General features: G+C 56.3%; 3 protein-coding genes and 1 non-coding gene across 4 annotated transcripts; 3 read left to right on the top strand and 1 right to left on the bottom strand.

Moving 5' to 3' along the window:
* Positions 1-950: 950 nt before the first annotated feature.
* On the top strand, positions 951-2,917 carry GLRG_05323 (uncharacterized protein; the record flags this gene model as incomplete). The annotated part of the gene is made up of 6 exons (XM_008096008.1): positions 951-1,089; positions 1,176-1,253; positions 1,324-1,404; positions 1,469-1,759; positions 1,890-2,036; positions 2,115-2,917. The coding sequence occupies 6 exons, from the start codon at positions 951-953 to the stop codon at positions 2,915-2,917; spliced, it is 1,539 nt and encodes a 512-aa protein (XP_008094199.1).
* Positions 2,918-3,531: 614 nt separating this feature from the next.
* On the bottom strand, positions 3,532-5,585 carry GLRG_05322 (ZIP Zinc transporter; the record flags this gene model as incomplete). Its single annotated transcript, XM_008096007.1, has 3 exons — positions 3,532-4,721; positions 4,858-5,058; positions 5,336-5,585. 3 exons carry the CDS (start codon positions 5,583-5,585, stop codon positions 3,532-3,534), a joined length of 1,641 nt encoding a protein of 546 aa, XP_008094198.1.
* Positions 5,586-7,830: 2,245 nt separating this feature from the next.
* On the top strand, positions 7,831-7,911 carry GLRG_13129. Its single transcript has one exon. It is a non-coding gene; the product is annotated as a tRNA-Glu (tRNA).
* A 2,999-nt stretch (positions 7,912-10,910) lies between these two features.
* On the top strand, positions 10,911-12,360 carry GLRG_05321 (metalloprotease 1; the record flags this gene model as incomplete). Its single annotated transcript, XM_008096006.1, has 4 exons — positions 10,911-11,120; positions 11,237-11,515; positions 11,858-12,232; positions 12,292-12,360. 4 exons carry the CDS (start codon positions 10,911-10,913, stop codon positions 12,358-12,360), a joined length of 933 nt encoding a protein of 310 aa, XP_008094197.1.
* Positions 12,361-12,481: the final 121 nt, after the last annotated feature.

Below are 12,481 nucleotides of genomic sequence, written 5' to 3'. Positions count from 1 at the left end.
CAATATCTAATATGCTTATATTCAGTATCTCAATATCCCATACCTCTAACTAATACAGTACCATTCCATCCTCCTATTAGAAACTAGGAACAAGACAAAGACTCTGAATATATTCTTACTACTTATTTATGGCAGAAGTTACGTACTGGATCCAAGTGGTATTCCAGCACATTCTCTGTTTAATAAGTGTCTCTGTTGGGCTCATTGGCCCCTTATTCCGTCTGTCTCTACTCGGATGCCCGCATAGTGCTCATTCATTGCGTCGGCCATTGTCTAGCAACAATTGTCTTATACTAGATCATCAAAGCAGCGGCAGCAGAGTTTCACTGATTCCTGGAGGTCGCAGTCCTTTGTATTTCATCTCGCGCTGTCAGTCTTGGTCCTGAAACATCTCTAGCAAAATCATCAATGAGGCCTCCCCACGTCAAACGAGCTCGACGCTGACGCCAGAGAACATCTGCCTCGCGACCTGTCTAATCTCATGTCAACAGATGAACATTCGTGCGTCTTCTCAAAGACCGTTTCCTAGAGAAACACCACGGCCGTCAGCATCTTCGTTGCCCTCCACATGTGAAATCCTGTCATACGAGCCCGACCGGAGATCTCTCATGAGTCCCCCGGTCTAAGGATCAACCACGAGAACCCTTACTGGAACACCTTCAACAGGAGCTTAGTCCCAGTAGACTACGACTTTGGACTTCCTTGTCCATGTATCCGGGATACGCCGGCTACTCCGATGATACGTCCCATGCATCCATGTCTCCGTTGCCCTGACCTTTGTCATGACTCCGTATATCATTGGGACTCTGATGCCACGAAAGCTTCCGCATCCGCGGCAAATATTGCAAACTCCTTGACAAACCACCCGTGCCTTCAACTCCGCTCAACCAGTCAGTTCGATCCCTTCAAGTTCGAACCGTCATTCCAACCTCCAAACAACGCGAACCGCCATGTTCTTCAGCTGCCGCCCCCGCCAGCCTCCCCGGCTGCCCCGGCCGCAGTGCATGTACGCCGGCTGTTCCCACCGCGCCTTGCGGTGCGACTCAAAGACCGAGGGCAAAGCCATTCTCTCGCTCTATTGCAAAGATCGTCAGCAAACCCCCTCCTCCCCCAAGGAGAGCTCTCTCTCTCTCTCTCTCTCCCACGCGAGATCCCGTGCTGACCCTGGCCCCCAGACGCCTGTCGGCAACGGCTGGGCGAGCTAATGTGCCCCAACTACAAGGTGTCTGGCCTGTCCAAGTACTGCGAAGACCGTACGCGCTTCTTCGTCTCCTCCCTCTTGTCCGGTGACACCTCGCTGATGATGGGCCTCAACCGCGAAAGACCGCCGCTGCGAGAACCACGGCTGCCCGCACCAACGCATCTGCGGCGACACCAGCCAGGACTGGCCCTACTGTCAGAAACGTGAGCTCCCCCACCCTTTTGTTTTCCCTCAACATGGAATAATTCCCCCAACGCTGACCGTCAGTCTTCCCCCGCCTCTCAGATACCTGCCTCACCCAGGGATGCCGCCAGAAGCGCGCCGCCGGCTCCCAGATGTGCACCCACCACACCCCCTTGTGTCTCATCCCCGGCTGCGGCCATCCCCGCACCGACGACGGCCTTTACTGCGCCGGCCACAGCTGCGCCGACCGCCACTGCGGCGGCGTTATAAACGGCGGGCACTGGTGTAAGGACCACCGGCTCTGTCGGACGGAAGGCTGCGGCCAGCCCAGGGCCGTCACGGCGGGCGGAGGGTTCGAGAATGTCTGCTGGCAGCGTGAGCTCTCTCTCTCTCTCTCTCTCTCTCTCTCTCTCTCTCTCTCTCTCTCTCTCTCTCTCTCTCTCTCTCTCTATTCCTGGGATGCCACGTCGGTGTCGAGATACTAACGCCAGTTTCTTCCTTCCAGATCTCCCGGCCGCCTGTCTCGCCCCGGGCTGCCCCGGCATCGTCAAAGGTGGCGTGCGGTTCTGCCCCCAGCACGAGTGCATCTACCCCCCGTGCCGCGAGCAGAAAGACAACGACGCGGACCCATCGCGACTCTACTGCATGAGCCGTAAGTTTGCTCCCCCGACATCCATGATCAATGACAAGCCACGAACCCCCTGACTCACTCAACCCGATTCCCCATCAGACACCTGCAGCAGCCAGGCCTGCCCGCAGCCCGCAGCCGACCTCGCCGGCCCGTCCGCCGCGCGCTACTGCGTCACCCACAAGTGCGCCGGCGCCGGCTGCGGCCACCCCGCCAAGCCCTCCGGCCACCACTGCGCCCTGCACGCCTGCCTGCGCGAGTCGTGCACCTCGCCGCGCGCAGCCGACCCCCTCGCCGTCCCCGGCAGCCAGTTCTGCGCCTCCCACGAGTGCCGCGCCGTCGGGTGCCGGTCCGCTGCGCGCCGGGACGGGATCTACTGCGAGGGCGCTCACGCCTGCGCCGTCCCGGGGTGTCCCGCCCCGCGCGGCGGCAGCAGCAGCAGCAGCAGCGGCAGCGACGTCGACAAGACCGCCACCGCCGCGGCGTGGACGGCATCGGTGTGCTGCGCCTCTCACACGGCCATGATTGCGCGAGACAGCGCTGCAGCGTGGGGGTTCCGCGCCGGGCCGGGCGAAGGACGAGGCGCGGCGGCCCCGCAACCGCCGCCGTCGCCGGCCACGCAGAGGTTCCCCTATCACAGCCAGACAGAGGAGGCGCTGGGCCACCGGCTGAAGGAGGAAAGGGACAGGCTGGAGCGGGAGGCGCGGTTGGAATCCGAGACGAGGGCGTGGCACGCTGCCGAGGGGAGAGAAGGCGGCGTCCGCGGGGTGGAAGCCGCTGCCGTCGTCGGGCTCGGGACGAGAGGGAGAGGGTTCCGGAGAGGGCGGTCGGGGAGCGGTGACAGCGGCTTCGGCGGCAGCCCGGACGTGTCGGACTCGAGCAGCTCGAATACGTTTGTGAGTTGAGCACCGGGCTGGGTTGTGGAAGAGCGAGGGAGGGGCATCTGTGGAGCGACGCGCCGGACCGGAGTCCGGAATAGACGTGATAGACGGTGCTGGAGGGCCATCTGCTTCATCGTTTGCCAGGGACAAAGAAACCTTTTATTGTTTATCTAATGCATTCCCCCGGACCTCGTTATGTGCCATGTCTACTCGTGGCCTTCTAAACTTCATACGAGCAGGAGCCCTTGAGATCAAGGACGGAAGTTAAAAAAAAACATGCCAATTGCTTAAGCTATCCTATTTTTCGAGACGTGGCTCAAATGAACAAAACTCATCCACCAGATAACCGCCAACACTTCCAGCTTCGAGCGGCACACGGAGGCTGGCCAACTGGCTGCAAACCTCCGTCGACAAACGGCAATGTAGACCGGACGTTCAAAGGACAGCTCACACCGTCTCCTTTTCCATGGACTCGTCAGGGTTCCCGGAGCGGCGCTTCACCGCGCCATCTCAGATGCGGCGGAACCGCAAGCCAGTCCCATCCGACACGGACTGAGAAAGGACCCCCCCAAAACCGACGGAATTTTCACCAACAACCCTCGCCGCAGGATGGGCCGTTTGTGCGAACCTGTGCCCGACTACGCCCACGCGCCGACGAGACTCATGCCAAAGGCGCCAAAGAAGACGAGCAGGCAGGCCCAGACGCGCTTGCGGCCGCGGAGGACGCGCCAGCTCTCGTCGGACAAGAAGTCCTCGGCCAGCAGCTCGACGAGGGCGGCGAAGACGAGCAGGCCGGAGGAGAGGGCGTTCATGGTGCCGACGAGGACGAGGCCGAACTCGGAGTCCGGGCTGTAGAGGCGGTGGGTGGCGAGGCCGATGGCCTGGCCGACGGGGGTGGTGCAGCCGTAGGCGAGGGCCATGGCCCACGGCTGGAGCCGGCTGCCCTTGGGCCAGTCGATGGCGGCGATGCGGGATCCGAGGGCGAGGCCCTCGAAGGTCTGGTGGAAGGCGATGGCGATGAGCAGGACGACGAACTCGCTGCCGACGGAGACGCTGAGCGTCATGCCGATGAAGACGGAGTGGAAGAGGATGCCGACCTCGAGCATCATGCACTGCAGGATGTCCTTCTGGTGCTGCTGGGCGGGGGAGAGGACGACGGGGCCGGCGGCCTCGAGACGCGCGGCGCGGTCCGCCTCGTCGACACGCTTGGGGAGCCTGCTGCCGGTCTGCGACCGGGTCTGGGCCTGCTGGTCGTCGCCGCGCCCGATGCGGGCGTGTGTGCGGCCCAAGCTGCCGACGGCGCCGCCGCCGCGACTCTGGGTCATCTCGAGCGGGCTGTTGTCGTTGTTGAGGGAGACGGCGCTCTGCGGCGAGAAGACGGCGTCGTCGTCGTCGTCGTCGGTGGTGCGGTTGCCGCCAGGGACGCAGGTCATGTGGCGGCCTGGGTGGAAGACCATCTCGATGATGGTGACGAGGAAGATGCCCGCGAGGGCGATGGCGCCGGGCATGGCCGGGTAGTCCTCGACCCAGAAGGAGCTCAGGCACTGGTTGCCGAGGAGGGTGAAGGCGGTCGGGAGGAGGTGGACGAAGGCGGTGGCGAGGAGGACGCCGGTGCCGAAGTGGCGGACGGCGAAGAAGAATGCGCGCGGGACGCGGACGCCCGGGGTGGCGGCGGCGGCGAGGGGAAAGGCGCAGGCGAGGAATGAGACGGCGAGGATGATGAAGAGGGCGCCGACGTGGAGGGGCGTGTTGTAGGTGTCCTCGTCGCCGAGACCGCCGGTCGGGCAGGTCGAGCGGCGGACGGAGCGGGCGGAGCGTTTGACGACGGCTGGAAGGTCAGCTCATGCAGTCAAAGGTGAGACGGGTGAGATATCATGATGAGTGGGGACGGGGGAGGGTGAGATGGATGAGCCATGGGCCGTGGCGAGAGGGCACCAGACAGACGGCGAGGGATGGTGACTCACAGCGAGCGGTCTGATGGGACGCGACGAGGAACGAGACAACGGCCTCGGGGCTCCTGAGAGCAGAGATGATGGCCGAGCAGCCAAGGACGGACATGGCCCAGCTCACCCAGCCCCAGAGGGCGGAGTGTTCGGGAGCAGAGGCCCGGAGGAGAGGTGTATGGCCGTCACCGCCATGCACCTTTCTGTTTCGGGGGCGGAAACCTGGGACGACGGGTCAGCGTTCTGTGTGCATCATATGCCATGTTGTGGTTGTGGCGGTGGCGATGGCTGTCTGCGCGTGCACACACGCACACCGAGAGCGGTGAGACGGGCTCGCCAACACCAGGCCACTCTGTCCTGAGACATTGAAGGGCGGTCAATCGATGGGCGCGTGTCGTGACATTGCTCGTCTACCACATCAAAAAGGGCGAGAAACGGAGAGGAGGGGGAAGAAGAAGAAGAAGAAGAAGAAGAAGAAGAAGAAGAAGAAGAAGCTCACCATAGTTCCGCCCTCCCGAAACGGGGGACCTCCGATCGGGCCGTAGATGCGGCAGGGTCTGGTAATTCATGTCGTCGCCCCGGCCGTCGGACCCGTCGCCGGCGCCGCCCCGGGCGTGTCGCTGCTCACGGGCATTGGCGATGCCGTTCAGGTCCTCGCAAGTAGTCAGGTCGGCGGCGAGGAAGGGCGGGTTCTGGTTCCAGTCGGGATGCTCCAGTGTGATGTCGTCGTTGCGCGAGGGACAGTTCATCTTGCCGGCTGGTCTGGCTGGTCTGGCTGTGTGTCTCTGTCTGGCTGTACCGTATGTGTGTATGTGTGTGTGCCTGGCCGTCTAGTGTATCTGATTCTCCCCGTTCAGGATCGACTCAATCTCAGGTCTGCGAGTAATATGTGCTGTCTTTTGGGCCCGAATGCTGCAGACTTGGTGTGAATGTGTACGTGTGTGCGCAGTCACCGAGATGTTGTTTGATTGGTATCGTAAGAGGATCGTATGAGAACGGACACGAATCACACACGTCGATATATCCAGACTTTTCGAACAGTACCCGTGGAGAAGAGAGGAAAAAACAGAAAAGGCGATGATAATAGTGGTGATGTCAAGGTACTCTAATACCTAAATACACGCTGGTAGTGACAATGCAGAGATACACAGTCACACCACACTCACATACACACCATACCCACCACTGACTACCTACCTAGGTATTACCATTGCTTTGCTTTCACTGTTCCAGCTCGGCATATAGAATTTTTAGCGGTGGGGGGGGCGCGCGAACGATGCATCGGCCAAATGCGGAACAGGTATTCCCAGGGGCGTCAAGGGGGTTGGCTGATGCAGCCAGTCTGTCTGTCTGAAGCAACCGTCAGACGGTCTTGGTCGCTGGTTTCTGACCAGTTATCTTGGTTCTCCAGCGTGCCAAGCGATGAAAAGCCCCTCCTTAGTAGCTCCTTTGAGCCTTGGAACTTTCTTCTGACGGGGCCACGGGGGAGACTTGGCCTGTACTTGGCGCGCCTAGGGAGGTCAGGAATTTATGCATTGTATACCTAGTGCTGTGCTGTACATGGCATTTTGTGTCTGCCGCGGTCGATACGGGGATTCCCGGTGGTCGATGATTGGGCATGTTACCCGTGACGAGATGATGCTGGTGCTGGTCTTGATGTTGATGTTCCAAATCCATGGTATCAAATAGTGATACTCCTTCGCAACCCAACATACTTGACCAAACCTACTGTGCACAGAGCCCGTCTTGGACACCGGTGCCCCCTCTCAACCTCCTCACAAGCTCTTAGTCGTCGGCTCATCAACAATTAGTCGCTGCTTGACTTGGCCGACGCCTAGTGTACTACCACCATCAGCAGCAAAATCATCACTGGCAACCACTAACACTACAGGACCGTGGATGAGCAAGCACCCGAGGATAGAGATAGGGTGGCGAGACTGGTCGACTGCATCGCCGGTAAAGTATGTACACTACCTATTCCCTTCCCTTCCCCACGCGAACCCACGTGTAAAACGTCACTACTTCTTCCGGTGCCCGGTTCCTCCCATGGCCGCATCGCGCACCCGTCCTTGGATCTCAAGAGGGGCGGCCTCCAGTGATAGGCCTCTCACTTACCCCATGGGGCTCGGCCCTTCCGCTCTATTCCGAAGGGGGAGGGAAAGATGTGCGCGCGCACCGCGATAACCGACGAGCCTAATGCCGATAAGCCAGTTTTGACTGCCCGCCTGCCCTCTCCCTTCCGTCACGGGCACCCGGTGAATCGGGGTCGTGATCTGCGGCCCGCGGCTTTGTGCGTATGTACAAACATATGTTTACCCTATGCATCTCGGCCGCGACAGGGCAGGGCCATGCTCCCCGGTCGACGCCCAGGCCCAGGCTGGTCATGCAAGCTGTTAGTGACGCGCGCGCCAGTGGGAGAAGTGGCCTATGCTTGGGTAGGTAGTCTTTCGGCCTGCCCGCGATGCTATCTGAAGGGGCCTGGGCTGGGTTGCCTGGGTTGGGTTTCTATCGATGCCGAGAGAAGCCGCCAACCTGTTTGTCCTGTAACCAAGCCATTGGCACCCGGGGAACGGCAGACACAAGAGGTCCGCGCGTCGCAATACACCTCCAGCACCCGGGGTACCGTCTCGTCCTGGGGAGGGAGGGGGCTCATCGGTGCCGGGGACCGAGTGCGCTTCCTTCGGAGCACATTGCCGGCGCCATGGTGTGGCATGGGATTCCCTCCCTTTCCCGAGGCAGATCTCTGCCGCCGCGTTAACCTTGAACCCGGCTTCGCCAATCCACCAAACCGGGACGGATCTGGAGAACGCCAGACGGTGCTCTGCGAAAGCAGATCTGCCCCCCCGCTGGCGCAGATCTCAAAGACCAAGATGCGCTGGCTCCGAATAGGGTTAGGGTTAGTGAGCAACGAGAGCGGTGTTTACGTAAGGGTTCCCGAAACCACCCGGACTAGGCGTATAATGGCCCTGTGGTTGGCCGTTTACCCCGAAGCAATCCGGCATGGTGTAGCGGTTAGCATACTCCGCTTTCATTGAAAGTCCCGGAGAGATCCGAGTTCGATTCTCGGTGTCGGAAATTCATGTTTATTTTTTGTCCTCCTAGTGCACGCAACACTCTCCCCCATTCTCCCTCACTATTACTATCCTCCTCCCTACGTAGTAATCACCCAGTACATGCAACTTCAAGTATATCCCTAGGAGGGAAACACTCATTTGTATACTTACGATAATAGTTTTGCACTGCTGTACAGGGACGTTGTTTCGCCCAAGTGCTCTTTTGTAAAGGAGACCTAGGCTAGTAATAGTAGATAGACTAGCAGGCGCCTTGTGCCACACAGCTGGACCTGGCGGGAGTTAAATATCATCACCATCATCATCATTATCATCATTGTTTGTCCTGAAGCTATTCATGAAGTACTGCCATGTCAGAATTAGAGAGCGGGACAGTAGTCGGATTAGCCAGCTATGTATGTAATAACATTAACACCGCACAATTTTAAAGCAATCACTGTACACCAGTTGTAACAGGATACCTGTAACTCGTCAACCCAAGATTCTATAAGAAAACAAGTAACCTACATACAGCCTGAGTACTAAGTCTGCATTAATTGCAACAAAATCAGCAATTAGAACAAACTCGGCTTGATTAGTCTTTCTTAAATGTCTTACTCCGAGTGCCGATTTTATTTTATTTTCCAATGCTTCTCCTTAACGAGAGGGATGGTGCAAGACATAGGGCCAGTGTCGATAACTACGGTATATCAAACAATCATACAGAGTCAGCATCCAGGCCATGCCGCCACGGAAGACCAAGGCTTAATCCAGATTCGCTTCTGCATCACTAAGTGACGCAACCGACTCGGCTATTTGGTCCATATCAAGCAGTAATCCCACGGAGCTGCGGGTTGCTAAAGATGCTGCTTCTTTCATCAGTAAATACTCTGCGGCACCGAGTACAGCAGACGCAGCGACAAGGGCTTACTACGTTGTGGCCTTGCGCCATTGACTGAAGAACGCCTCTTCAAGAGCCCCTGTATCGATATTCAGCCTCCGACACACGTTCGCTGGACATCTTCTGGCTCATACCCTCCGTTGTTTCCTGGGATGCCCCGGGCCAGGGTCTTGCTGCGAGTTGGCATCGGATGAAAATGGACCGCGCTGGTCGGACGCGTCGAAGATGGTGACCCTCCATGTGACTGGGCATTCCCTCTCTTAATACCTCTTTCACCCCCAAACGACGTGGTTGTGTGTTGTCCGGAAAAGTTGAATTCGAAAGGCGGTACACATATTAGTGGAATGAAAGTGAGGCCTGCCTCGAGGGATTGAACGACAGAAACCCGCTTGGTCAGGTTTGGGGATATAGCGTTGGCCCCCAAGAAATAGGGACATGACCAACGTTTTCCCAGATTTTCAACCTCCCATGGCACCTTTTTTGGAGCGGTCTAAGAATTATCTTATCATTACCGTCTTCATTGCCTATGACACATCTTCGGAAAGCTCATCTGAAGGAAGGAGACGGCCACCCCGATTGGATGGCCAAGGAATGTGCTGTTTCATAAATACATGACAGTATATTCGGCACGGGGTCTCTAGGTGAGGATGATGGACATTGCGTGGGCGAAAAGTTATTGGGCTGGTTCGTATACTTAAGATCCGAAGTAATCGAACCACTTATAGCTAAACAATACGCGTGGGAGCAACTGCCGGCATTAACGTAGAACGGTTGTTGATACAATATGCTCACAAGCAGCTAACAAAGCCAGCAGGGGGGAAATCGCTGCCTTATTTAGCTATAGTACTACACAACCGACAAGTGGCGCAGATTCAGTCTTTTCGCATTCTCCAATAAGCCAGAAGCTTCTGCTAAGCAAAGGCTGGCGATAACTTACTACCGATTACGCTTCCGCCACGAGGAGAATGTAAGTGCCCGTATTAGGCGGGCCGGTCGTAGATATATAGCAACGTGCGCTGTTGAGCCTTCGACTTGGACCCGTGACGGAGACTTTGGGACCTCTCTGTATTGAGTTCACCCTCTTAATGTTTATAGAAGCGCATAGGTCGCTGCTGATGACCGATGATGCGGTGACGTAGGCCGCCACCTGCTCCTCCCTTGACCGGGATGTTCAGCCCTGCCAGCCCAGCTGCTGATGACTTCATTTCTTCTTTATTCGGCTACGTAAGTATCGAATATTTCTCCATGTCTTGCAAAGGGTTTTCCAATACTTTGCTCAAAATGCAGGTATAAGGTACTCCTGTATAGAAACTGAGATGTGTCTTGGGCATTAGCTGAGCTTGGCCTACCCATCACGCTCTTCTGCTACTGACTTGGCGCTTCTTTGATCCGACTCTTGGCGGCCGCGTGTTTACTTTGTGACTCGAACCTGAATTAGCTCCAATGCCTCGTTATCTCTTTCTTAGAGGCTCCAGCGAACGATCACTCTGTTAAGCGGGCAAGTAACGGCCGTACCATTACACATGGTATACCATAGGGCCAGTTACATATGTATATCTGTAATGCCTAATGCCTAAGACATTAATGATAATAGATACCTCTTAAGCCCTTAGAGCTAAACAACATAGCCCTTACTCCTAACCTTAACCTTGACCTTTAATCTCTAACTGTGCGGTTAATACGCCATACTTGTAGTAGTATTAACTAGTACAAGCCACATAACCGACACAGCTTTTCTAGCTAGCTTTACAATATATCTTTTCTAACCTAGTGTGCAGGTGATACGCCACATTCTATGTGAGAAGGGTAGAATGGTGCTGTACGGGTATACGCCACATGTGTAGCAGTATTAACTAGTACAAGCCACATAACCGACACAGCTTTTCTAGCTAGCTTTACAATATATCTTTTCTAACCTAGCTTACCAAGTTACATAGGCAGTATCCCTGGTAGGATAAGTATACTCACAGTATTAATGAAATATGCTAGATAAAATAAACCCGAAAAGGGGCTAAAAGCAAAAATCATAAGTATCCGTCTGTCTGCTCCCCCATCAGCTCATCATGCCTCAGTCCTTTCTCTTTAACATCCACTTCCATATGATCTCTTATTACAAATAAATGATGGCTCAATCTTGTCTTGTTCTGGTGGAGTCATCCGGAAGAGAGGGCCCTGCAGCATTTATTGTTTCTACTTCTGAGGACGGCAGCGCCCAAACTTTGGTGAAGCCCTTAAGAGACACTCTGTTGGAGAGTACCAGCAGCTCAGCGCGCTTCTTCAAGAGATACGTTCTTTTTCAGAGACCGACAGTCTCAGTAGCAACTCTACGCCCAGTGAGTTACTTTCATCATACCATTCGGTGATGGCATATCAACGGCTTTCTTATTTTCTTGTATTTTTTTTATTTTCTGGTTTTGATCTTCGCCGATACTAACATGGCATACCATAGATCATTGTCAGCAGCCTTGTGGCTTTACCCACCAGCAGGGCACTTGTTCAGCACGCTTCCTACGATCAGGCCCTCACCCAGGCCATAGCCGATCCTGACTCGATGGACTGGGCTTTCTACACTCATATGTTCGCCCTCTACGAAGACGTTTTCGTGCACGTCGACCAGCAGGGCGGCCAGATAGTCCTGCCCAGACAGGCCTTGCTCGTTCGCGATGACATGTCACCGATAGCGAAGGACATCTTTGGAGTCATTGCGTCAGTCGTTGGCGGCTTGATCGTACTAGCACTCAAGCTCGCGGAGAGCTGATATAGAGCATTTTATCGGACAGTGCTGACTAACTCTGCTTGTACACGGAGTTTTGCGAGGCTTCCTCTTTCGATTCCATACACGAACATAGAGGACACACGAGGCACGTTAAGAATCCAGGCGCCTGACCGCTCCGGGGGTGGCGCTACGCGTGTTGGAGTTTGGGTTTTCCTTTTACAATATATAGACGCAGTTCCTTTTTCTTTACTAAAATCCTTTATTAGAGTGCACGAATCCGGCATGCTGTTGTTGTGAAGAAGACTATCGGTACTTATACTTCAACTACCCAACCAGTACAAATCATGATTGCAGTCCACCTTGATCCAGACCACCCGCACCATCAACCTTACCTGGGCTCGGGATGGCGACGAGTTGACCATGAAGCGTTCCCTCCGCAAGGTTGACTATGGCGCACTCAACCTGTACTTCCTGCGCGATGTTGGCGACGCCTTCGGCTACTGCTACTTCCCCACCACCGCCTCCCCCGGTTCCACCAATTATTACATTCTGGACGGTTGCACCATCCTCTTCTCCACTGTCCCCGGTGGCAGCTCGACCAACTACAACCTCGTCCGCACTGTCATCCACGAGGTCGGCCACTGGTTCGGTCTCTCCCACACCTTCCAGGGCGGTTGCACCGGCAGCGGCGACACCCCCGCCCAGGCCAGCGCCAGCTCCGGGTGCCCTGTCGGCCGTGACTCTTGCCCCAACCAGGCCGGCGGGGGCGAGTCTCTCCCGACCAAAAGGCCCAAGTCGATCCGGCGTCGGTTGTCTGGCAGGTTCTGGCTTTGGCGGCGGAGGTGCATCGTTCATGACTACGTCCTCGGGTTCCTTCGCAGGTGGCTCTGTAGCGCCGGCGCCTTCGATGATGCTCGCCGCCTGCACGGTATTAACCGAGCCCAAATCCAACAATCATGCAGGACGATAACATCAGCC

This window comes from Colletotrichum graminicola, assembly GCF_000149035.1.
Source record: "Colletotrichum graminicola M1.001 genomic scaffold supercont1.18, whole genome shotgun sequence".
In the NCBI taxonomy this organism is placed as follows: Eukaryota; Fungi; Ascomycota; class Sordariomycetes; order Glomerellales; family Glomerellaceae; genus Colletotrichum; species Colletotrichum graminicola.
Note: the sequence above shows the minus strand (reverse complement) of the source record. Positions and strands in the feature narration are given on the sequence as shown.